Raw genomic sequence first — 27008 nt, 5'->3', positions numbered from 1 at the left:
AAATGACAATCCGCGTGATTGATTGTTACATACACCTGCTTCTCCCTCCCCCCACAAGTTGGCTCATTAAACAAGATCAACCAACCTTAACAACAAATAAATCGATCCCCCCGGGCGATCTTCTTTATTCCCTCGCCAATGGGCATGCCATGCGCGCGTCGCTTTCCTCCAATTCTAATTTGACCAACTGGCCACTGCCTCTGCTGCCCCCCTTGCCCCAACCACCACCCTAATCCGGCCAGCTTTCCACCCATTGGAAACCCCAAGCCCGGTAGCCAAACCGCCATCTTTCTGCTGAAGAAAACTAGCAACTCTCTCAAGTGACCCTAAACTACTAGTCCCTGCAACTTGCGAGAGGCCACACAGTAGAGTAATGGCAAGTGTGTGTGTGTGTGCTGCCGCCTTGGCAAGTTGCGAGGAGGGAGTGACCATGACCGGCACCACCACCACCACCCCAGTTGTTTGTCCCGTCCCAGGTATATAACCGCCTCTGTCCTCCAGCTCTACCAGCTTCCAGATCCCCTCCCCTCCTCGCTTGGCCGCCGCCGTCCGTCCGTCCTCCTCCTCTGTGGAGCAGCGAGCCCAGCCAAAGAACCTTGAGCCTTGTTGAGGCGTGGGGCAGGGCGTGTCTGTGTCCGGCGGCACACACAGAGAGAGGAGCAAGCAAAGCAAAGCAAGGAAGCAAAGCAGCAGCAATGCCGTACACAGCTCCGAGGCCGTCGCCGCAGCAGCACAGCCGTGTGACCGGCGGCGGGGCGAAGGCGGCGATAGTAGCGGCGTCGCACGGGGCGTCGTGCGCGGCGGTGCCGGCGGAGGTGGCGCGGCACCACGAGCACGCGGCGCGCGCGGGGCAGTGCTGCTCGGCGGTGGTGCAGGCGATCGCGGCGCCCGTCGGGGCCGTCTGGTCCGTGGTGCGCCGCTTCGACCGCCCGCAGGCGTACAAGCACTTCATCCGGAGCTGCCGCCTCGTGGACGACGGCGGCGGCGGCGCCGGAGCCGGAGCCGGAGCCACTGTGGCCGTGGGGTCGGTGCGCGAGGTGCGGGTCGTGTCGGGCCTCCCCGCCACCAGCAGCCGCGAGCGGCTGGAGATCCTCGACGACGAGCGCCGCGTGCTCAGCTTCCGCGTCGTCGGCGGCGAGCACCGCCTCGCCAACTACCGGTCCGTCACCACCGTGCACGAGGCCGAGGCCGGCGCCGGCGGCACCGTCGTCGTGGAGTCGTACGTGGTGGACGTGCCCCCCGGCAACACCGCGGACGAGACGCGTGTGTTCGTCGACACCATCGTGCGCTGCAACCTCCAGTCGCTGGCGCGCACCGCCGAGCGCCTCGCCCTGGCCCTCGCCTAGAGCGCCCTGCTGGGCGCTGCCGCCGGCCGCCACCTTGTTTCTTGACTTCGTCATGATGTTCTTTTGCCCTTACCGGGGAGATCGATCGGTCCATGAACTCGTGGTTCTAGGATGATTTAGCTTGTGTTTCTATGTTTTTTTTGCGACACAAAGTACAAACTATTGTATGGGTGTTGCCTGATATTAACCCTTATTCACATACATGTACAACAACCCTTAATTTAGATGTCTAATAGCTAAGCTCACTCTTGGCATAGGGAAATCATCGCTACTCGAGGAACAATGCAAATTTGTCGTGTGTTCCTGCGACTTTAGCACCATTTCTGCAGAGAAATTTATGGGAATCTGAGGACAAATCGGTAGGTGGTCAATTCATGAGATCAGTCTGGAACTAGTTGTACAGAACAGATGCACATGGAGCTCTGAACGGCTGCTTGATGGTTGATGGGGGAGCATTCCTAGTGATTAAGGACCATTATATTCTTTTTTTTTCTTTACCAAACACAAGCAACCACAAAATTAATTCTTACCCCCATCCGATTTGTAATCTATTACATGTTATAGTGGCGGCTACGTCCGGGGGGAGAGGGGGGGGGGGGGGGGGGGTATACTGTCAATCCAGGCTTGATATGCCTAGAACATGCACCTCTAACACTCTATTAGAATAAGCAAATTGGTTCATTTTTGAACTAACCTGTTTGTTTAAACGTCATATATATTTAGAAATGAGATAGTAACATCTAACCCTTGTTGTATATGTGATTCACCATGCAATGGATTAATTTTTTTTCCTAAGTGGAATGTATCCCGGCTTAAATCATGTGCAGCCAAAATCATGGATACAAATTAAAGTGTCTAGGAAAAAAATCTAGATCAACAGTGCTCGCGTCACAACCGTTATTATCTTAATCATCTGACCTCGCAATTCCTTCCCTCAAGACATAGGCTCTGTTTGATTCCCCTTGCTTGTTTGATTCCGTTTGCTAAATTTTAGCTAGCTAAAATTATTTTAATTACTTTTAGGTGACTAGCTAGTGGGACTAAAGTATTTTAGCTCTTTTTTAATTAGTGTGTTTGGAAGTTTAGCTACTAAAATGATTAAAATTTAGCAAGAGGACGGCCTAAATTTTATTCTTTATCCTGAGAGAGATCTCTCACTCTCTGTCTCAGGTGCCATGCCATCCGCGTGCGTGCACGTCAAACAATCTTGAGGACGCATCTGATCCGTGCAGTGGCGTCTATTGGCTCGTACGGTAGTACTAGGCATGAGTTGCCCTAGCGCCCAGCACCCCTACCATTCGCTGAGCGCCTTCAGCCCTTCTTGCATCTTGCAGCATCTCAACATGCCCTGACGAGCTAAAATTCAAGAGAAAAAACACATACAGAAGCAAAAGGCACGCGAGTACGCGACCCACCCAACGCAAAATTCCCTATAAAACATATTCGCTATGTTCGTTTAAGTTTATTTGCTAAATTTACCTGTTATTCAACAGTTTTTTCAGTAAACGGTACTTTCACTCGTGACCAGGTCGCCACGCAGCCAGCAAGCCACCCAGTTGGCAACCTGGAACAACACCTTGTTCGCGACGATGTGACTAGGCCTTGTTTAGTTGGCAAAAATTTAGGTTTTTGGCTACTGTAGCACTTTCGTTTTTATTTGACAAATATTGTGCAATTATGGAGTAACTAGACTCAAAAGATTCATCTCACAAATTACAGATAAACTATGCAATTAGTTTTTATTTTTGTCTATATTTAAAGCTCCATGCATGCGATCAAAGATTCGATGTGACGGGAAATTTTAAAAAATTTTACGAACTAAACAAGGCCTAAAAATTTGCAGTTTCGTACTAGGAATTTGGGAGCGCGAGCCCTAGGATTCCCTGCCGGTGCCGGAGGATTTCAGATTTCTTCACACGCGATGGCCTTGTCCTGACACCGGCCGGTGCGCCGGCCCCAGAGCTTGGAGCGAGGGGGGGTCAAGGGGTACAATGCAGATGCAGCTGGTGGAGCTTGACCTGGTGCCAGCCATGGATCGAGAGGCAGCCGCGGCGGGCGTACATGTCGCCATTAAACTAGCACAACACCCTGGCCGATTTGGGAATCCACACGCACGTACTACGTGCGGACGTACCACCCTGCTCGCCTTTGTTCCTGCAGCCAGTTGTTGTTGGCCATGCATAAGCTGCTGGCGCCATTCATGGTGGTGGCGTTGATGTTTGCTGTGGCCTGTGGGAGAAGCTACACTCACAAACGCCACCTAGCTACTTGATTGCATTGCATTGATTCTCCGTCCTTAGGCTATCTCCAACAGGGAGACCCATTTGGGAACCCAAACCTAAAATGGGTCTCCAACACAATACCTATAGCCTCTAACAGAGTACCCATATAGAAGACCTATTTTGGCTATCAGGAGAGGCATAACCCAAATTTGGGTATCCTCTCTCCTCGAGACCCATTTGCAGAGAGTGTTGTCTTTTAGGTCTTGTTGTTGGAGAAGACTAAAAATAGGTATGGAACCTTTTACCTGTAGCGCTACCCAAAGGACAAATGGCTCTTGTATTTTGGATGACGATTGTTGGAGATAGTCTTAGGTCTACTTGCATTGGGAGATCAATTGATAATTATTGGCTTATCGGCCAAACGAAGAAAACGCAGCCATTTTATCCCAAGGTCACCTATCTTTTTTAATCATGTGGGGCTGGACGGGAGCCAGAAGAGAAAATCATTTCCTCATAGGCCATTTGGTATGGCTTCTATAGGACCATAGGAGAAGCTTCTTTTGGAACATGCAAGGCAAGGACCGTGCTCACTGCTACTGCACTTTTGTTGTGTTTTCAACCATTAAGATTGTATTCTTAGGGCATGAACTTTACCAATGAAACTCAAATCCCTAGACTTTGTTTAGATGTGAAATTTTTTTGGATTTCACTACTGTAGCATTTTCATTTGTTTGTAGCAAATATTGTTCAATCATAAATTAACTATGGTCAAAAGATTCGTCTTGTGATTTACAGACAAACTGTGTAATTAGTTTTTGTTTTCGTCCATATTTAGTGCTTCATGCATGTACCGCAAAATTCGATGTGATGAGAATCTTGAAAACTTTTTGAATTTTGGTGGGAACTAAACAAGGCCCTAGTGAGGAAGTACTTTGACATTAGGGAGTAACCCTAAATAAACCTTTAGTTCTGCCCACATTTAGTTTCCACAGTCTACTGTCTCCCGTAGCTCCATGCCACCGATCGAGCGATGTAGCAGTTTCTTACTTCCTTTACCTATTTTATTACTGCACAAATTGGTACTCAAGCTAGTTAGCTAGATGCATCATATACATACATATATATGTCCCACTGTGGTCTTAATTGGTATTGGTTATTGATCTTAAGTGTACTAGCACGATGAGCACGCGACGCTGCGCCGATTTTTTGAGAGAGAAAAAATCGTGAAAAGAAGAAGAAAAAAATCCCGTGAAAAAGGCAAAAAAACAAAGATTTTTTTTAAAAAAAGGAAAACAAAGAGTAATGAACTGTGCCCGGAATGCGGAGGAGGCAGGGATTTCCGGCGCGTTAAAATAGTAGTTATATGTATGTATTGCAGTTCGTGAAAATTTTAGCTCTGACTACTATAGCATTTATTGTTTAATTATGGACTAACTAGACTTAAAAGATTCGTCTCGCAAATTACAGACAAACTGTTGTGTAGTTAGTTTTTATTTTTATCTATATTTATTGCTTTATATATGCTGTCAAAGATTCGATGCAATGAAGAATCTTGAAAATTTTTGAAAACGAAACGAGGCTTAAACAAAATACATATATTCAATTCTCAACAATGACTGCATCATGCCATGCTGCACTACTAGCTATGCATATGACCTAAGGTCAGTCTCAGTAGCCCGTTTTAATGCACTGTTTTCAAAACAAATCCGCTGATAGGGCATCAATGAAACGAATAATGAAATAACCTCCACAATGTATGAGTTTCACCTTGACGTTTTCTAGGCTGGACAAAACATTTAATTACTGCAAAATGATTGGATCACATGCAAGATGGTGAAACGATTTAGCCCTCAGTGGGGATTTCATCACGTTTCACCGCGTGGGAAACAACACCCGCGAGATTTCACCATGGTGAAACTACTTACTTCTTTCTCCTCTTCGTTTCATGGAAAAAGTACAGTTTTGCTGATATGACGCTCTAATAAATGTGCATAACATCTTGGTGAAACCCCCACTAAGTTGCAGGGTAATGTGGTCTGCCAAGTTCGATTTTTTTTTTCTGAAACAAATTAGCACACTTGGGCATGCACTTGTCCTAAACAAAACAGAAAAGCTCGCGACATGGCGCGAATAAATGTTACTCTAAGCGGCGGCTACTTGGCCAAGTTGGCTGCAACCGGCCCATCATTTGCCGACCCCGTCCGGTCAAGGAGTGCTGCTGCTGCGACGACGACGGCCTCCCTCCCCCGCGATTCGATTTTCCTTGACAAGTTTGCTTGCGCCATCGCGTACGGTGTGCGATGCAATGCAACTCGGGCGTGCCAAGTTGGGGTCGTCGTGCCGCTTTACACCACCACCCCCACCCGGATGAGATCGACACGCCTTCTTCGCGCGCGAATGCCAGTTGCCAACAGCCAACTGCCATTGCCAAGGCTTCAGATTTGGCCTGCTTGCCCAAGTTGCGAGCTTTTGAAAGAGAGGAGAATCTCGAGCAACCAACCGTCCCCGTCCCACACTGGCACCCCAGCGGCGCAACTTGGCGCCATACGGCAGTAGTACTCCAAAGCATGTACTCCTCTACTACTACGTATCTTATCCGTATAGGCCTTGTTTAGTTCTCAAAAAAATTTGCAAAATTTTTAGATTTCCCGTCACATCGAATCTTTAGACGCATGCATGGAGTATTAAATATAGATGAAAATAAAAACTAATTGCACAATTTGGTCGAAATTGACGAGACGAATCTTTTGAGCCTAGTGAGTCCATGATTAGACAATTTTTGTCAAATACAAACCAAAATGCTACAGTGTCGATTTTGCAAAATTTTTTGGAACTAAACAAGGCCATAGTATATACGTACGGTATACGGACTTGATATTGGCGCATGCGTGACCGCCTCATCGGCTGTGCTTTTTGTTTCGTCGATCGTAAAGGCTGACAGCTCCGGCGGAGAAAATGGCTATTACAAAACTTCAATCGTTTGGTTTTGCTAATAGGATTTTTAACATGGGTTTTGCTAAAATAGAACAGTAAATAATTTGTACAAGCTATAATAGGATTTTGATCCTTTTAACCATATTTTACATCTTCTATCTTTCTTATTGACCATAGTGCCCTTCTGGAAAACAAACGATTGATTGATTCTGCTTGCCGTAAAAAAAAAAGATACATTCTAACTGGCTGGCTTGCCGGGCTGGCCGCTGCCTTGCCTGGCTTGCTGGCCGCCTTGGCTGGCTGGCTGGCCTCCTTGGCTGGCTCCAAAAGCAGCAGCCGTGATCACGACGTGGCCACCAGAAGCAGGAGCCTCGGCCACAAAGCCAACAGTCGCGGCCACCAGCCCATCGCCTAGGGTTTTCCTACGGGCGGTGCCTCCAGTGGTGTCCTGCGGTGCTGGATCAGTGGGCGGCGGCTCTCCTCCATCCATGGAGGAAGCAGCGTGGAGGAGGAAGTGGAGCCGCGGCGTGGAGGAAGAAGGACTGCGACGTGGAGGAGGAAGGGCAGTGGCGGGAGCAGGAAGGACGGGCGGAGGCGACGGTAGCCGAAGAGCCGGTCACGTACAGAAAAAAGATGGAAGAGATACTGAGGGCCTGTTTAGATTGGGAACGAAAATTTTTTGGGTGTCACATCGGATGTGTCGGAAGGATGTCGGGAGAGTTTTTAAAAACTAATAAAAAAACAAATTACATAGCTCGTCAGGAAACTGCAAGACAAATTTATTAAGCATAATTAATCTGTCATTAGCATATTTGGGTTACTGTAGCACTTAAGGCTAATCATAGAGTAACTAGGCTTAAAAGATTCGTCTCGCAATTCTCAACTAAACTGTGTAATTAGTTTATTTTTTTATCTACATTTAATGTTCCATGTATGTGTCCAAAGATTCGATGGGATGGATGAAAAATTTTTAGGTGGGGAACTAAACAGGGCCTGAGTCGATCTTTTTTTTTCAACCAGAAGAAGGTGAGTCGATCGATCAATCGTTTTCCCTCAAGGGCACTATGGTCATTATGAAAAAATAAATATATTTAGGAGATGGAAAATATGGTTAAAAGGATTAAATTTTATTATAGCTTGTACAAATTTATTTGCAGTCCTACTTTAGCAAAATCCATATTAGAAGTCCTATCCTAACGAAACCAAACGATTGCAGTGCTATAATAACCATTTTCTCGCTCCGGCGTGCCGCGTGCATCAGCAGCGGCTCAGCTCAACCACTACGGCACCGGCAGGCCGTCGGCCCGTCGCCGTGCCGACGTAGTGCAGCTGGATGCCTGGCATGGCAGCCTCTCGCTCTGTGTGTCTCCGCGCCGCGGCTTCCAGTTCGAAGCCGCCAGCCCGGCGCCAGCGAGCGCAGGCGGCGGGCGTTCCTCTTCCTTGCTCGTTCGGATCGTCCGCGGCGGCCCCGAGGGAATCTCCCGTGGCCACTTGCGCTCCCTGCCCGGCCCGCGCGCCTGCGCCACGAGCGGCTGCAGGGCAAATCTCGTACGGTGGCGAGGCGATTTTCCTCGGTAGAAGCGTAGTACGCTGCCACAAACATGGAAGATCGCATGTGCGCGTACGGTTCCGGACGGATCGTATCTCCGCGGCGATTTTTCTTTTAGACCTTGGCCTCGTTTAATTCACCCGAAATACAAAAAGTTTTCAAGATTCCTTGTCATATTAAATCTTACATCACATGCATGAAGCATTAAATATAGACAAAAATAAAAACTAATCACACAGTTTGACTCTAAATCACGAGACGAATCTTTTGACCCTAGTTAATATATGATTGGACAATATTTACCACAAACAAACGAAAGTGCTACAGTTCCAAAAACTTTTCATTTTTCGGAACTAAACAAGGCCCTTGTTTAGTTTTAATTTTTTTTTGTAAAATAGGAATAATACCATTTTCATTTGTATTTGATAAATATTATCTAATTATGTACTAACTAGATTTAAAAGATTCGTCTCGTCAATTCCGACCAAACTGTGTAATTAGTTTTTATTTTTGTCTATATTTAATACTTTATGCATGCGTCTAAAGATTTGATGTGACGCGGAATCTGAAAAATTCTGTAAAATTTTTTGGGAACTATTCACCCCAAAAACCAAAAAGTTTTTCAAGATTCTCTGTCACATCGAATCTTTCGGCACATGCATGAAGTATTAAATATAGATGAAAATAAAAACTAATTGCACAGCTTAACTGTAAATCGTGAGACGAATCTTTTGATCCTAGTTAGTCTATGACTGGATAATATATGCCACAAACAAACGAAAATGCTACAGTAGCGAAATACAAAATCTTTTGCATCTAAACAAAGCCTTAATCTGAGTACCTCTTTCATTACTAATCGGCTAACAAATCATTAGCAACCATAACATATACACAGGCAAAGAGTTGGTGATCACCTCTTCATCCTCATTACACATAAAACCCAGCACGGCCAATTCATGAGCGACCCTATTACATTATCTATCAATGAAAACACACTCCTAGGGAAAAAAATGAAGCCAATAAGAACTTGATTTCGTCTACTAGGCCTTGTTTAGTTCACCCTAAAAACCAAAAAGTTTTCAAGTCCCTATCACATCGAATCTTGCGGCACATGAGACATTAAATATAGACGAAAATAAAAACTAATTGCATAATTTACCTGTAAATCGCAAGATGAATCTTTTAAGCTTAGTTACTCCATAATTAGACAATGTTTGTCAAATAAAAATGAAAATGTAGCTGGTTGTCCTCGGTGTTGAATTGCACTGTGCTTGCAGATATAGGCCTTAGCCATTGCGTTCTTTTATCAAAATTACAAAAAGGCTATATGTCAACCGGTTGAATCCTGTGTTTGGGTCAACCGAATTTTGGGCCGTTGGATCTGCCGCGTGGCTTCAGATTAGCCTTTGGTTTGTTGTGTGTCTGTCTTTGTGGGTCCAGGTTGTCGGCGCCTATGTTGAATTTTTTGGGACTCGCGCCCGATAGTGGCCGCTCCGTTTTCCCGTTCTCACTTTCATTTCTATCCGTCTCGTCTCTCTCCTGTCCTCTCGTCTTCCTCGGTGGCGACGCGACGGGCGATTTCTAGGGTTTCGCAGGTTCGTCCTTGTTTCTCCCATCTTGGTTAGTTTTGCTTGGAAGGTGTTAGTTGGTAGGGTTGTGTGGATGGTTATTGTTCTTTCGCTTGTGGATTTTTGTAAGTTTTTTTGTCTGAATCTCACTTTTTATGGTGATGGATGCGATGTTCCGTTGTAGTCCTTTTTGTGTGTGCGCGGGCCTGATTCGGTGGAGTTTCCTTTTATTTTTGCGATTAATTTCAGACATCGCTATGTGGTGGATCGGTGTAGATCCCTGCTTAATTTGAGTGTGGGTGTGGCTATTGTCTGGGGAACTTTCAAATCCATAGGAATGGCGATGTAGGGGTTGGGTTCATGGTTCTGTTGTTGATTTCTGGTTTGATAGTGTTTGATATAGATATGGTTTTAGCTATTAGGTTTTGGGGATTTTATTCTGCGGTTTGGTTTTTGTTGGGTTCGCAGCATGCAGATTGGGAGCAGCAGGCATGAGTTGTCTGGTTGTTTCATATGATTGGGGATTCGATGCCCCCTTGCTTCTTTATCTGAAGTGGTTTTGGTTCACTGGTTCAGCCGTTCAGGTCAAAAACAAGATGAGGAGGAGTACAGAGTACTTCATTATCATGGGGGCATGCGTTGCATTGCCTTGGTCATTGCATGTTGACTGAGAGCTAACTACCTGCTTGGATCTTGTTTGCTTAGTGGTTTATTGTTCATTAGATTAGGTTAATGGAATTTGTTAGTTGACTGATTAATGTTTTTTAGGGTTTGGATTAATTCAGGTTAGGCTTATTGAGGTTAGTCATGTTTGCCCTTTTTAGATTGACTGTAATAGGCACAGTTCTTTTCAAGTATGGTTTTTAGTAATTATATTGAGTAATTATTGTTTTAAGTTTATTTTGAGAAGGTTATTACTTAAGATGTAGGTGATGCATTGAATTGGTTAGTTTTCTTATTTGTAGTGTGATCCTGTTTAGTTATGTTTTTGATTAATGCTTTAGTTTTTATATATAATTTGTTCTTATTGTTTTTTGGGTTCAATTTATGTTTTTATTTGCTTTGAAGATGGTTCGGAAAAGGGTGGTTCGAGAACTTGATTCATCCAGTTCGGGAGGTTCTGAAACTGATTCTTAAGAGGATGTGCAGTGTTCTCAATTGCCTTATATGGATTATGATTCCTGTGAATATCTTTCAAATTCTCAGCTTGTTGGAGAAGTGAGTTATTTTAATCTTTGTTTCTTTTATTTATTTTGTTTATGATTATTTTATTATTATATGTTTTAATGTTTTTATTCATTATTCATTGTTTTTTCAGGATGATTCCTCTAGTGACAATTCAAGTTTGGACCATCATTTGTATGAGAAATGTATAAAAGATGTAAGTTGATTTATATATGTATTTAATTATTTGAGTTTGTTATTTAGATTTATTATATATGTTGTTCTATTGGGTTGCAATGTAGTATCAGTATTGGACAATTGTAGTAAATCTCCCTAAATGTTATGATTATATTTTGAATCAAATCTGTATTAGTCTATATTTATTTTTTTTTAAAAAAATTAGTTGCAGAAAATGAAGAATATGAAGAGAAAGCTTGAGATGGCAATGAAGCATAAGGTTATTTTCTTAGTTATTAATAGTGTTGTTATTCACTATTTTGAATTAGGTATTTTGCTTACTTTTTTTTTGTTTGTTATAGTCTAAAAAGAAGAAAGTTGTGAAGAAGAGTAATGATGGTTTCACCAGATTTTCTCCGACTGCATTCATGAATGTGATATCTTCTCTTTCCCCTGAAAAGAAGGCTGTTATTGATGGCTATGGTTTTGGTTCTTTGTTGATGTTCAATAAGTGTTTTGTGCCTAATAAGTTTGCTACCTGGGTTGCACGTTTAGTTGATTCCAAGTCTGGTGATATTATTCGCAATGGAAAGGTTATTTCACTATCTGAGGAGTCTGTTCATTTCGTTCTTGATCTTCCTTTGGGTACCAGAGCATTTCCATCTGATTCAAGTATTGGCAAGGATATTGTTTTATCCAAGTTTGGAAAGGATAGGATCCCTCCTGTGTCCTTTTTTGCTGATAAGTTGATCAGTAATGAACAATTATCTAATGAAGACATGTTGATATGTTTCTTGGTAGTTGCTTTGAGTAGTTTTTTATGCCCAAATACCAATATTGTTCCTAGCCCCAAGTATTTTGGTGTTTTCGAAGATATTGATCACATCAAGGATTTCAAGTGGTGTGCTTTTGTGTTGGAATGGTTGCTGGATCATATAAAGGCATTCAATAGGGGAAAGAGTGATAAGCTGAAACGTTGTCAGGGTCTTGGTGGTTGCTTATACTACCTTGTGGTAAGCTGAAATGTTGTCAGGTTATTTTTTTGGTATGTATCATTTGGTTTTGTTATTTATTTTTATTTTGTTCAATTTCTTATCTTGTCAGGTTGTTTATTTGGATCACATTGACTTTCGTCAACGTCAAGTTGCAGACTTTATTCCTCGAATCTCTGTATGGAAGCAAGATATGATTCAGTTTTATTGTAGTCTTGATCTTAAATCTCCTGGTGTTTATGGTTACAGACCATTGCTTGAATTTGAGAAAACTTGCTACTACAAGGTTATTTAAGTTTTACTTTGGGTTTTTTGTTTTATCTGTTTGTTTCGTTTAGTTGATTTTTGATTTATATTTTTAAATAATTTTTCTTCAGGCTGTTCGTCTTAATTCAGTTGGTTGTGCTGATGATCTTGACTCTGAGTTTTGCGCCAAGATGGAAAGTGTTTCTGGCTGTAAACTTCCTTTTAGTTTGAAGTTGAAAATATCAAAGCTGATTGATGAGCATTGCTTTAATTGTGGTTTATCTGTGAACATGGATATCAATTCTCTTGGAAATGTTTCAAAAGAATTTCAAGATATGTTTGCAAAGATGTTCCGTCATATTTGTAAAACTGATGTTAGAACAAAGGATCTTGTTCTTGATATTATGAAGGCTATTGCTGAAACTGATCCTTCTGTTGATGATGGTGCTGGTTCTTATGGTGCTGCGGTGCCTCCCAATGTTGCTGATTCTATTTCTGATGGTGCTCCAGAAGAACCTAATGTTGTTGCTCCTAAGGTTTGTTTTTTTAGTATTTTTTCCATTATTTTGTTTCTTATTAATTATTTATTTACTTTATTATTTGTCTCAGGTACCTGTGAATGCTTTTGTTCCATCTTCATCAAGATCAACTCAAAAGAATGTTGGGTTCTCTGGTACTGATAATGTATGTAATTACCTTTTTTCTGTGATTACAAAATATTTATGAATCTACACTTATTTTTTTCAAATCTATTTTTTTTTCAGGTTATCGATGTTGAGTTGGATGAGACTATGCGTAACCTACGAAAGAGTAAGTTTTTCTGTTGTTGTTTTATGTAGTTTGTTAACATCCCATAAAATGGTTTCTTTATTTATGTCTGAAGTATTTGCATGAATATTTAAAGCAATGTTGCTGTTTCATATGTGTTGTCAGGTTATTTTGTTTTGTATTTAGTTTTGTATGTAGAAGGCATTCATTTAGTATAGATTTGAATTGTTTTTGTAGTTTTTGTACATGTTGTTATTTTTTTTTATCTTTTTTGTAGGTAGCTCAGATGTTCTAAGTCAAAAGTTCAAGTCTAAGCCTGGTGTTACGAATGTTGCTGTTGACAACCCATTGTGTGATATTACTAATGTTCGTTCTCGTTCTGGTTCTCGTGGCAAATCTTCTGATTTAGATAAAGATGTGATTTATCTTGACAATGATAATGTTATTGTACCTGATTCTGTTTCTCCAAGTCCTTTTCGTCATCGTTCTAGACTTGCATATTCTAAGGTAATTTTTTATAATCTCCTATTGATTTTTAGCCTTTTTTAGGATCGTGACATTTTATTTACAGGTTTCTCAAGGTATTTTGCATGGATCTCAGAATACCAAAGATGAGGTTAGTTTGTGATTTGATTCATATATTTTTATTGAATCATTTTGTTGTACCTTGTGATTATTTTTCAATTTCATATTTTTGTTTTTTTGTAGGATGTTGTGTTGATGCAGACTATACCTTTTACTGTTGATGGATCTCCTCATATTACTCCAAATCTACCTAGGAAGTCTAATGTTTTACATAGTAGTAATGGTTCTGATAAGAGGGCTCGTATTTCTGATCATAATGTTAGTTTTGTTATTTGTTTATTTTTGGTTTCTTGTATATTTTTATTTTTTTGTTTTATTGGTTCTTAACATGTGTTTGATGTTTAATTTTTAGGATTCTTCCCCAGTTATTTGTATTGGTTCTAGATCGTTTGCTGAAACTGTTAAAGTTGACACTAAGAAATCAGATGATTTATACAACTTGAAGTTTGGGAAATTGAGAATGACTTCACAGACTTCTTCTATTTCCCTTGGGAATACTCATGGATTTCCTGCTGATTCTTCTATTGATCCTGAAAGCTTGGCGAATCGTTCTGATTTCAAGGTCAGGAACTCGTCAACTGGTGGGAAGATCCCTATTCATGGTCCTAGAAGGATGGTTCGTCCAAGTCGAGTTCTTATAGATGATTATGATGTAACTGGAGATAAGTTCAAAGTTTCAAAATCAGAAATAGCAAACTATGAGGCTATTTGTCGTTTGGCCCAATCACGTTCTAGCAAGTAATCTTCTTTTTCTTTGTGACCTTTTATCTTGTGCTTTGATAATTTTTGTATCTATATCATTTAGGTGAGTAGTGCTTTTTTTCTGTTTTATGTAGTCTTGATGCTTTGTACTTTGGAGGTGTTCGTTGTACGTATTGGTCTCTTGGTGAATCAATGAAGCCAGGTGGTAAAGTCAACAATTTTGTTGTTGCTGCATTTTGCTATCATCTTTTTTGCCGACCTGATGGGCATCCAGATATTTCGAAGCGGCATTACTTCTTTTCAAATATCTCAGTAAGTTTTTTTTGTTACTTCAAATATTTTTTGTTTTCATATGTTCTTATTATATTTTTTTCTAAGGAAAATCTCCTGAAAGATCATGATGAAGTTGCCGGTGATGTGATGATGAGAGCATTTGATCGTTCTTCAAAGGCGAGGCCACTTTTTCAATCAAATATGGTATGTTAATCTTACTAACCTATTCTAATTATCAATCATTCTTTTTTTGTTGTCAATTTTACATTTTGATTTTTAAATGTGTCATTGTTTCCGCAGTTGTATTTCCCTACATTTTATGAAGATCATTGGTTTGTATTTGTTGTTGACATCAAGGATAAGAAATTTGTGTTTCTGGACTCATACTATTCAGAAGTTCACGCTTATCAGCAATATGTTAGGGCGAAGATGGTAATATTTTTTGTCTTTGGCTTTGTTTATTCTTTTATTTCTTAAGTTTTGTTCAATATATTTTGTTACTTTGCTCCAGATCCCAGAGTTTCAATTTTGGTGGAACAAGTTTGTTAAGCGTGAAATGAACTTTGAACAGTATGGTGTTCTATACCCAAGTGTGCCTAAGCAATCTGCAGAAAATAAGTATGTTTCTTTTTCCTATTACTTTTGATTTGTTTGATTTTTTTCTTATTTTTATTTTATATTAGATAATTGAATTGTTTTTTCTAAATTTATTATGCAGTGTTGATTCAGGAATTTATGCTATGATGTTCCTCGAGCATTGGACTTCTCCAAGGTCAAGTCTATTTTCCCTGTTCAGCAGTGATGACATTGTAAACATAAGGATCAAATTAGCAAATGAGATGTTGTTCAATCCAAGAAATACCGGAAACAAGACCCCTGTGATTAGTTTTGACTTGAATGAGGTATTCTATTGGCTCTGTACTTTTATTTTTCCCATTTTCTTACTCTTAATTTATTATATTTTTTATTTGTTTTTTTACAGGAAGGTGGTTCAGAGTAGCTATTGGGCCATTTTTTTTTGTTTTAGTCTCATCAAACTTTGTTCGTAGTTTGTATAGGAATTCATATTCTGTCTCGACATTCGATATGCCAATGATGTATGTCGCGAAGTAGTACTTTTGGAAGTGCCTTACAATATGCTTGTGCTGTGTTGCACATCATAGTAATTGTTACATATGATAAGTCTAATACTATAATACATATTGCTGATATTGTTCGTGTCTTCTTTTTCTTCTTTATATTGTGATGGTCTTCACTTCCTTGCTTTCTCCTTTTGGGTTTTGATCGCCTCTATATCATTGTTGGTCTTTGTTGACTTCTTGAATCTCTTGGAGTTTGGCTTCACTGGTGATCCTGTTAGGTTAAAAGTTAGTATACAACAATGGTAATTTAAATTGAAAGTGAGCACATTTAAATATGTTAACAGGTAATATGGCAACTTAGTAAAATAGAAATTGAAAAGTAGCATGAAAATGCAGATCTAGTAGCTGACCTGATAATTTGATTATGAATGTTTTTGTTTTATGCATTTTGTGTCTTATATATTTAAATTGCAATATGTTAGCAATGATATGGAGTTGCTGTTATATATGGTACCAGAATTTTCATTTGTTGTTTGTTTCTTCTTCTTCTTGTTTTCTTTTTTCTTTGCCTTTTCTTTTGCTTCTTCTATAACTGCTTTCATTCTCTTTGGTTTCTCTGGCCTGCCCTTGTTTTGTATTCTTTCTGGGTCCTCTAACTGGTTCTGTGTATAATTGTCTTCATATGCTTTGAGTCCTTGTGTTTGTACTTGTTCATCTGCTATAGGTTCACTTTGTGTTTCTCCAATGCTTTTTGGTGCTAATAACTTGTCCAGGTGCAAGTTGATCCTCTCCATTTCTGCTACAAGGTAATCTGTTGCTTCTTCTGTCTTAGCTGCCTTTGAATTCATTGCTGCTGATTTCCTCGATAGTACATTGAATCTAAGCAATGAATTTGTTGCAATTGTTGTTTCCTCTACTCTTTTCCTGATCAATCTCATGTCCTTTTTTCTCCATCTATCTATTATATACTTATCTGGTATTGCACTAATTTCCTTCTCTATCATGATTTTCAGGATATGGGAGCATAGGATTCCGTCTTTGCTGAATTTGGCACATATGCAACTGAAGTCTTCATTCCCTTGTGTGAGGTTAGTTAGTACTATGTACCTCCTAATTCGTTGTGCCTTGTACACTTGGTTACTTCTTTGCCAGACTTCGAATTGCTTCCCTTCTTCGATTTCCTTGTAAGTTAGAGTTGAAGTAGCTTGTAGTTGAATTTGAAACTTCTTGTAAATATTCCTGTTATATAACTCTTGTGCTTGTTTCTCAAATGTGTACCCATACAATAGTTCCTTTGGTCTTTTTTGGTTGCTATAGTGGTCCTCTAGGTTCTCTGCTCTCTCAATGCTGTCCACTATGCGATCATACTCTGCCACAAAGCTGTTAATACTATAGGTTGGTCCAACATTCTGTTTGAATCTAGCATTTGTTGCTTCACTTCTTGAGGTGCTTTGGATGAAAGGGAAGAAATCATTTTTGTAGTACACAGGTATGAATCTTTTTCTTGTTTCCCACATTTTTGTCAAGTACTTGTTGTTCTCTAAGCCTCTTTCCCTGATCATCTCTCTCCACAAGTTCTCAAACTCTTCTTCTGTGACAGAGTTGTTCACTATGTCTTCAAATTCCTCATATAGGCCATCATTAGCTGCAAAAACTTTAATGTTCTTCGAGTAGCATTTGGTCTTGATGTGGAAAAGGCAATTTCTGTGCCTTGTGTTTGGCATCACTTCTTCTATTGCTGTCTTCATAGCTTTGTCTTGGTCAGTTATTATAGTTTGTGGGTGTTTGCCTCCCATGGATTCTAGGAATGTCTCAAACAGCCATTTGAAAGTTGCTATTGTTTCATCTTTTAGGAAAGCACATCCAAATATACATGTCTGTGCATGTCCTGTAATTCCTACAAAAGGTGCAAATGGCAGTCGGTATCTGTTTGTCATATATGTTGTGTCGAAGCTCACACAATCTCCAAAGTCTGCATAATATTTTAGTGATGATCCATCTCTCCAAAAAATATTTTTCATTCTATTTTCATCATCTAGCTCAAATTTGTAGAAGAATGTTGGATCTTCACTCTTCTTTTTTCTGAAGTTGTCTAGCACTTTGGTCATATCTGTTCCTTTAATTTCTCTATTAATCTTTGTTCTGAAGTTGCTGATATCCTTTTTCTTCACTGGTAATGCTGTGGGTCCTCCTCTGAGGTATGATATTATAGAGATCATCTGTCTTGTTGCAATGTTATTGTCATTCAGAGTCCTTATAAGTGACTTCTCCATATCAGTCATATATTTATGACCACTAAACTGTTGGTTGCTCTGTCCAGGGTAGAGTTCATGATTGTGATCCAAATCTAATCTAATGATCTTCCATATGTTAGCGTCTTCTTTAATGACCATAACACATTGGCAGTCTGTTTTCTCTGCTATATTTGTCTTCCTTTTCTTACCTTTCATTTTTCCTATATCTTTGTCCACTTCACCTTCCTGCTCCTCTGTAGTTTTCTTCTTTGGTGCTTTACCATATCTATGACACTTTATTGTGAGTTTGGTGATCTCATTGTTTCTTTTCTTGCTTGTAGTTCTTGCAACATGTGCTACTACTGTTTGAAACCCAGCTAGCCATGCATAGAAGTTGAAGAAGTGTTGAGCTTGTTCTTTGTTCTCAAATTGCATTCCTAGCTGTGGCGTATACTTGCTATTGATTTCTGAGTTGTTCCCTTCTGAAGCTGCTATCTGTTCTCTCATTATAAATTCATCTATCTCTTGTTCTGTTAGTAGCTGGCTACTGTTGCCTTCTGTAGTGTCTACTTCTTCAGGTGGTTCATGTTGTGTATTTGATGATTCTGCCATTGTTTTTGTTAGGTCTGATGCTGCACTTGACAAATCTTGTTGCTCAACCTCTTCAGCTTCTTGGATCCATTGTAGTTGCATGTTACTGAATAGTCCATTCTGCCATTGACTTTCTTCAATCTTAGTTGAGTAGTTTTCATCCCTGTTGCTAATGTCATTGTCCTGCATATATTATTATAAGAAGTCACTGTTTTTGGTTTTCTTTCTCATGCTATATTTTTATATGTACTATGAGTTGATGTATGAATATTCTTACCTGATGCTCTGAAAATGAGTAGTTGACATCATTGTTGTCTCCAGGATTGCTGTTTATATTCTCCATGGTCATCTGCAAAATTGATTTATATGTCAATCAAGGTAAGTTTCTTTTTTGTTTTTTGTAGTGAGTGTAATATTTATGTTTTATGGTACCTCTTGTCCTTGTGGTGCATTAGATATTTCATATTCTTCTCCTGTACAAAAATTTGAAACTGGTTTGTGTAGATCCAAATTTCCCTGCATTAATTAGCATATATGATTATGGATGAGTTACTATTTTTAATATAGTTTTTGAATTTTGTATATGTACAATTGTCATATAATTTACCTGATAGATATCTGGACCAAACAACATTCTTGTATATGATCCCTGCAATTCCTGAGAAAACTGAAATATGAGGCAAAAATATTTATATTAGCAATGCAATGAATTTACACTATTAAACAAGTTGTAAGTTATTGAATTTGGGACTGTAATGAAAATACTTCTTCTTGGGAGTTCCTGATTTGCTCCATTAGTAGACCTGTTAAGCTTTCCTGCTAAAATTTAAAACATAATTATATTTTTTATTTTCTATTTTGTCATGTTATTAATATATATCTATATTATGGCTAGGAATAGAGTTTGGTCTTACCATGTTTATGCCTTGTAAATGATGGATGTATGGATTGAATTCTGTCATTCTAGATCTCTCATCTTGTGTAATATTTGTCTCTTTTGATGTTCCATCTTGTGTCTGTATTCAATAATTGATCTGCTATATAAGCTGTTGGTAGCTTATATTTTTGTTTTGAATATGTAAATTTGGTACCTGGAAGTTGTACATCTGGACAATGTTGTCTTCACATTCGTTGATTGGATGCCTTGAAGATGATTGTTCAAATCCCATCATTGTAAGGTATGCAAATTGTTCCTGCATTTATTATGTATAAATGAGTTTTATACAGTATTTCATCCTTCTTTTTAGAATTTTAATGTTTGAGAAGTTACCTGCTCTTGGTTGTCTTGTATTGATGTTGCTTTATGTTTGTCCTTGTTTCTATCCCCCATTTGATTCTGCAATCAACATATATTTAAAAGATGTTAGACAATATAGTAATGTAGATAAGTAATTCTGAAATTGTTATTCACTTTTTGTTAATTTTCTGGTATCATAATGATTTTATTGATGTTTCTAGGTTTGTTTTAGTTGAAAGAAGTGTTCTTCACAAGGGTTGCTAGGGAACTTCGTTTCAATCTTTATGTTGTTCTATTACAGATTGCTTACCTGTGCTTTGTCCCCATCTTTTTGTAGGTGAAGCTGCGTGGATTGATCTGGAGGTTCCATGCTTCTTCCTTCCTTTGAGTCCCGTAGTCAGATCCTCCTTCAATTGAGTCCTCTCGTTAGATCTGCTTTTTGTGGTTGGTACCTCTCGATAAGGTTGCTCTGTAGGGGCAGGTAAGTATCATTTTTTCGTTTTGCCCCTTCTCCTTTTTACAGATGCTTTTTGACCTTCTTGGAGGGCAAGTTTGTTCTTTTTATGTTTTGCCCCTTCTCTTTGTTTATTGGGCTTTCTTTTGGGCTTTTGTCCAGTACATGGCCTTTTAAGACCTTTTTGGCCTTTTTTTGTCAGTTACCTGTTGGTGGTTCTGCATTTACTCCCTCCCTGACGTATTAACTGGTCTCACCCTTCACCCTTCCATCGTATCTCACTCTCCATTTGGTCTTCCTGAATTTACTCCTAGGGTATGGACCGTTTCCCTTTGCTGTTTTTGTGCACGACCATTTGTATGTGCGTTTTGAGTCCCATTCCCTTCTTTATAAATTCTTTGCCTTCCTCTCAGAGTATTCTTGTTGTCTTCTGTAGCCTTCTTCTTTGTTGTTCTCCATCTTTTCTGGACCCTGCAAGTAAGTGTTTAGATGAAAAGTATTGTTTAGATCTTACATGTGTTTCTGAACTAGTTGACATTTAATCTTTTCGTTCTTGTTTTGTTCTTCTCTTTTTTTATTCTATTCTCGGGGTTCCATTTTATTTTATTTTCTTGTGGTTTCATTTCTCTATAATTACTCGATTGTTGAAGTATTTTTTATTCTTTTATATATTTTTTTCTTTGAGATCTGAAATCATTTATTTTTCTATTATTTTGATGCAGTTCTATTTGCTCAAGGTTAAGTGTTGGTTATCTATTGTGGAAGGTATGTTTTAATTTGCTGTTTTCTATGGTGTCATGTCATAATTCATAGTTTTGTGTGTTTTTTTTTTCAATTGTGCTTAATGGTCTATTGTTTAGATAACTGGGGTTACTGATATTGTTTTTTTATTTAGATGGCAACCACTGGTGTCTTTGAAAGCAAGGAAGTTTCTGATTATGTCATAGATGTTCTTGGTTTGACTCCTGGCAAACAGTCTCGTCTAATAGCTGTTAAGTTTAACAAGGTTGTTGCTGATCCTGTGTCTACTGTTGCTCACGCTTTGAAATATATTGAGCACAAGCCATCAACGATGCGAACGATTGTCAATGATAGCAAATTTTGTGTTAATGATAAAGATGGTCTTGTTTATGTTCTAGTTCCCTTGGAACATATTCCTTTTCGTCTTCGCAAGTGGGTTATTGGAGTTGGTGATATTGTTGTTTTAGTATTTGAAGTTCAAAGTATTTCATATAGGAGTGGCTCTTGCAAAGCTTTTATGGATATTCCAATAAGGATCAAGGTATGCTTTTTTATTATTATGTCTTTTGTTACCATTTTTTGATTGTTTTGTTGTTTTAATTCCTATATTTATTTTACAAAATTTTTCTAGGTTGTTTCTGCAAAAAATTCAATTGTTCCTGAAGCTGCTGTACCATTTACTTTAGTAGATGAAGAAGTCTCTTTATTTGTTGTGGATAATCTGGATTTAGATGTTGGAGATCAATCTCAGCTTATTGCTGCTAAAGGTTTGCGCAGTGGTAACATGCTTAAATTAGTTGCTCGTGTGGTGAAGCAGAATCGTGGTCGTGAGTTCCTTTCTGTGTATAAGTTTGCCTATGATTCGAAGAATGCCACGGTGTATGTCAAGGTAACTGGAGAAGAGGATGCAAATTTGATGGCTGGTAGATCATTTGAGGTTGCTGGTGAAAAGATGTCTTTCTATCGTGTTTTGAGTATTAGTGTTCGTCCAGTAGAAGAAGACTTATATCAGAGTGAAGATTGCCGCCAGATTTTTCCTTTCTAATATTTTTGTCGAGTAGGATGGCTTTTTATGTTATGAAGAACAATATGTTTGAAGTTATGTATGTGGATCTTATTTTTTTACTGTTGAGTTATGTTTGTAATAATTTGAACAAGTTATAATTTCTGGAACAAGTCAGTTTTTATTTTTATTAATGTTTTTAAGAAATATATTTATTTATGTATATATGTTTGCTTATGGTGGCAAATGCTGAGCTGAAGATAGTACAAATTGGTGGTTCTGATCTACTCCTTAATTATGTCAATGCTTTGAGATCACCATGCATTGAGTAATGATCATTGTACTTGGTCATTGTGCAGATGATACAGTAAGTTGTTTGACTTCTTCTTAGGTTTACAAGTTCTTGTAAAATTATTTACTATATCATATTTCTATATTTACATTTGACTACTTCATGTAATTTTTTGAACAGGTTGATGTAAGCTGGGTATAGGTGCCATTTTCTTAGCAAGGTTTGCATCTGTTTGATTATTTGGTCCTCATTTGTACCAGGTCACCATCTTTGCCCTAAAGTTCTTTTCAAATGCTTTTGTTGATATTGTTTTTCAAGTTTTGAAATCTGTTTTAGTATTTGGTCCTCTCTGATTTTTAATGATTAGAGATCAAATAATGTTTCAACTATATACAATTGGATCAGGTTATGCAATTAAATAATTACTATGTTTCTTTATTTTAGTTTTTGGTCCTCTCTGATTTTTAATGATTAGACATCAAATAATGTTTCAACTACATAAAATTGGATCAGGTTATGCAATTAAATATTTGGCAAATGCTTGGTTTTACATTGTCTTCTAACTATGTTTACAGTTTTCTTCTTTGGTATTTTACATTGAATATTTCGGTGTAAATGTTTGTACATCTTAATGTAAATTTGTTATTGTTTATTTGTAAATTTATTTTATGATTTTTGTGTAGTATGTTTTGTTTTGTTTTCTGACATCACTAGCTGCTCAGTCTCATTGATCAGTTAAAACCAATCATGAATGGATTTGGAACTTTTGCTACTGTAATTTTGGTTAATTTTTGCTTCATTCTCTGGTTGATCATAGTTCTATATTTTGCAGCTATTTGCTCATTATAAGTATTGCACAAGCCTCATTTGGAGCTTCAACTTGTCTGTTCTTGTTCTTAACCGAGTTTATGAAGGCTATTCATTCTCATTGTTCGGGTTAGATTCTTTATGCTGCTGCTTCATCTTCCCTTCATTTCGATGGCACATATGCTTAAATTTTGGTATGCTTCACCTTATGTTGTCTTATACTCTTATTTGATCGAAATGATCTATGTATTGTGTGCATTTGTATATAGAAGTTTACTTTAGCTCTTGAAATTAGTTTCTCTTCAGATTTGGGAAGCCATGAAAGATTTGGTGTTGATTTGAAAAGGACTAGTGTTTTCAGTTTTTTTCCTTAATTATGTATTGTTGGTCATCTCTGATTTTTAATGATTAGACATCAAATAATGTTATGCAATTAAATATTTGGCAAATGCTTGGTTTTACATTGTCTTCTAACTATGTTTACAGTTTTCTTCTTTGGTATTTACATTGAATATTTCGGTGTAAATGTTTGTGACAATGTCATGTAAATTTGGTATTGTTTGTTTGAAATTTATTTTTGTTATTTGTGAAGTATATGGCAATTATTATGTGTATTTGGCTCCCATAGAAAACATTTGGGTTTTTGTAAATTTTTTTTGTTATTTGATTGTATCATATGAAAAATCTTTTGGATTTTGTTAATTTTATTTCTTTCTGATTATCTATATTTGAAGTATGTAATCATATGATTTATGTCTGTCCGTTAGATGTGGATCAGTTGAACTAAAATTCGGTTGATTTGATGTCTTTATTCATTTGATTATGGGTGTGTTCAGAATTCGGTTGATTTGGCCTTATTCATCAACCGAATGATAGAATAGACCAAATCAACCGAATGAGTGGTAGACAGATCCCAAAATTAAGGTCGACAGAAGTATTGCTATTAGGAATGATCTGATTGTAGAGGTTTTCTCATAAAACAAGTGAACCGGCAGGGTCTGGTGCTTGGCACGCCTGCAGCCAGCGTCATTCTGGGCTACGTTTGTGCGCCTGCTGCCGGTGGGCTCGCAGGGCTGCTGCTACCGCTGCTCACGCTCGAACGTCCCATGCGCGACGAACCTGCTGGGTTGACTTTTGGGTTTACATGGATGTGTTGACTTTTGGCACTATTTTTTAATTCCAAAACTTTATATTTTCTTTCAAATTAGACAAAAAAATATATCTATCTTAATTATCCCAACAAGCTTTTCGTAATGGTACACTCAATTACAGCATTTGAATGCAATGGTGAATATTTAAATTAATATTTAAGTCATTTTTTGTACCAAATTGTAATTGCTCTACACATTATCTTTTTATGCGCATTTTCAATATATATATGTCTTGTAAAACAACTCTAGAGCACCAAAACTTGTGGAAACTTGTTAAATTAAAACACACCATGTTATAACGCATTATGTAATGTAGTTGTTTTATTATATTTTGACGAATGAATTATTAGACTTAAGAACCGCCAACAAACGTATGATGATTTTGGAGTACATGATGTAGACTTCTGGGTAGATTAGTTAGAGGCTAGTTATATAATAGAGTATACCATTATATCATACTGGTTGAAAGTATTTGGGAATAGTTCAATTTATCCTGTCCAAAGCTATCTAACAAATAGTTGAACTAATTTTTAATGGTGGAACTAGTGAATCAGAGAACCGATGGTTTCATACCTTTATCGGCTCAATGTCCTGTCTGGTCCTAATCAAGGGTAGAAGGCTATTGCACATGTTTATTTAGGAGGAGCGATGGAGGGGTTTTGGAGACGAGGCTTCGTCATCAACGGCTCAAGTGATTACTAGCATGGAGAACCCGTCTCGTGACATTTGCTCCGCTTCCAAATGCGAAAGGCCAGACCTGTCATGTAGGCGTGCTACCTCGTTCGTTTCAGCTGAATCTCGACCAGAAATAATTCCTGTTCACTGAAACGTATTCAAATTGTATAACGAATTCTGCTCGAATAGAGCACATTCCCCTTCAACCGAACGAGGCCAGTTGGACCTAAGCTGATTGTGGGTGGTTGTTGTGACGTTGAGTGTGCTGATGACCAAGCGAGTGGGCCTGACCATCGTCAAATCAAGGAATATGAGCGGCAGAGCAAGCCGAGCAAAAGGTTGAATGGGCCGAGATTGTTTCGTCCAAGTGAATATGAGCCCTATACTGTCCTCACTCCTCAAACGTCCACGGTGGCTAAATATACGCCTATGCCATGTTTGGACCATATATATGCACAAAAACACCAAGTCCATGCATAAGCTAGGCATATTACAATTTACAAGATGTTGGATCAATTTGCACCCACCTATCTATAGTTGTTGTATGGTGGACGAACTTGACAATGTTTTCTAATATATATGCATCATCATATTTATATAGTGTAAGAATCATGTGTTCATGACCTATATCTTTTATTTTTTGACTGAGATGACAACACAAGCCTAGGACTAACATTGTGTGTTAAAGATGTGTTAAACATATTATAATAGTTTTTTAAATATTTTTTCCAGTCACATGTCTTCTGTCTTGAAAGGGCTGTGTCCTGAAGTGAAGGTTAAATTTTGATTAATACCCAAGTTGAAACAACAAAGAAATGGCAAAAAAATACGCAATGGAGCATTCACCAGATCAATTGATGAGGCCCGCACAATAATATGTGTGTGCTTCTATCTTTGCCCACATGATATTCAAGAAAATATCAACAATCAATATTTCAATTTTGTCGTTATTCAACGAATTTCTAGAAGACTAAAGCCAGTCTCAATGCATAGTTTCATGGCACAGTTACTAAGACTATAAACTAGGTAACCGAGCCATATGTGTTTCATGGAGATGAAACTCTTCTCTCATCTGATGAAACTCCTTCATTTAATAACTCTGTCAAGTCAGCAATTTTGCTTATGTAGCACCCTATTTAATGTGCATGACACTCTTATGAAACATGCATTGAGACTGACCTAATGGACATCGTCACATGATATTAGCATGAAGAATCAAGAACAAAATTGATTAAGTGGGAGTTTTAGAAATAGTCATTGGCTTATCATTTAGGGCGGTCCCAATCCTGAAAGCGAGATAGATCATAGTACTAATTGGACTATCATATCATCATTTTCATGATGTGTAGAATTAAGGAGAAGAGAGACGAAGATTGGTAGAAGTTGTTTCTCATTGGGAAACGAAGTCTACTCACGCTTGTAGGCTTCATGAAACCATTGATTTTTCCTTGGGATTCCCTTGTGTTTCCATGGCTGTCCCCTTTGAACATGGCTCTACTACAGGCTTCTTCTCAAGCACACGCTCGCCGCCCTGCATAACTTCCTTCTTGATTCGATGACTGGTTTTCTCCCAACCAAGCTCTGGACGGATGCAATCTTCGATTGATTGGATGCCTTTTGAAGAACACGTGTGCGAGCAGTGAGGACTCACCACCGCCATCCCTACAGAAAAGGAAAAATATTTTTTTGTTCTTCCTTTCAGAAAGGGAAGATTAGAGACTTTCTATTTTTTTGAAACAATACAGCAGAACTTTATTCATTCAAGATATTAGAGCATCTCCAACAGTTATGTAATTAGACTTTGCATTATTAAAATTTATCAAAAACCTTAAAAATTGCTCTCCAACAGTTTTGTATTTGACTTATGCATTTTGTCAAACTTGGCATTTGATGGACCAAACTTGTCATTTTTGCATAGGCACAATATCTTGGCAGTTTTGATATCCCGAGAATCTTGGACTCCTTGTCGTGCCCGTACTCCCCACGTCGCGGTAGTTTCCCGCGAGACGACTCCTCCCCGTGCGCGACTCTTTTCTTTTTCCCGCGCGCTGCCTCCTTTCTTTGCGTGCCGCCTCCGTTCTTCGCGCGGGGACGAAGGAGATTCATCGCCGCCTCCTTTTCTTGCAGCGACGCGAGGCTACCTCGAGCAGATGTCGCCGGCCTGGATCAAGCAACGACCTCTTTTGGCGACCTCGAAGCCCTCCTTGCGGAAGCC

General features: G+C 38.8%; 3 protein-coding genes and 1 long non-coding RNA gene across 4 annotated transcripts; 3 read left to right on the top strand and 1 right to left on the bottom strand.

Moving 5' to 3' along the window:
* LOC8061804 (abscisic acid receptor PYL4) lies at nucleotides 236–1608 on the top strand. Its single transcript, XM_002441208.2, has one exon. The coding sequence runs from the start codon at nucleotides 696–698 to the stop codon at nucleotides 1344–1346; it is 651 nt and encodes a 216-aa protein (XP_002441253.1). The 5' UTR covers nucleotides 236–695; the 3' UTR covers nucleotides 1347–1608.
* Nucleotides 12671–13445, top strand: LOC110430141. Its single transcript, XR_002447405.1, has 4 exons — nucleotides 12671–12734; nucleotides 12808–12882; nucleotides 12963–13008; nucleotides 13244–13445. It is a non-coding gene; the product is annotated as an uncharacterized LOC110430141 (long non-coding RNA).
* On the top strand, nucleotides 13578–15735 carry LOC8076987. Its single transcript, XM_021448181.1, has 9 exons — nucleotides 13578–13586; nucleotides 13675–13809; nucleotides 13904–14289; nucleotides 14388–14565; nucleotides 14632–14730; nucleotides 14827–14958; nucleotides 15038–15144; nucleotides 15245–15428; nucleotides 15509–15735. Exons 1-9 carry the CDS (start codon nucleotides 13578–13580, stop codon nucleotides 15524–15526), a joined length of 1248 nt encoding a protein of 415 aa, XP_021303856.1. The 3' UTR covers nucleotides 15527–15735.
* LOC8076986 (protein FAR1-RELATED SEQUENCE 5) lies at nucleotides 15779–20040 on the bottom strand. Its single transcript, XM_002439900.2, has 8 exons — nucleotides 19981–20040; nucleotides 19704–19769; nucleotides 19525–19626; nucleotides 19041–19100; nucleotides 18866–18949; nucleotides 18711–18782; nucleotides 16123–18616; nucleotides 15779–15879 (listed from the first exon to the last, which is right to left on the bottom strand). The coding sequence occupies exons 1-8, from the start codon at nucleotides 20038–20040 to the stop codon at nucleotides 15779–15781; spliced, it is 3039 nt and encodes a 1012-aa protein (XP_002439945.2).

The sequence above is a fragment of the Sorghum bicolor genome, chromosome 9 (genome assembly GCF_000003195.3).
Source record: "Sorghum bicolor cultivar BTx623 chromosome 9, Sorghum_bicolor_NCBIv3, whole genome shotgun sequence".
In the NCBI taxonomy this organism is placed as follows: domain Eukaryota; kingdom Viridiplantae; phylum Streptophyta; class Magnoliopsida; order Poales; family Poaceae; genus Sorghum; species Sorghum bicolor.
The sequence above is the reverse complement of the archived record's forward strand: the minus strand, read 5'-3'. Positions and strand labels throughout refer to the sequence as shown.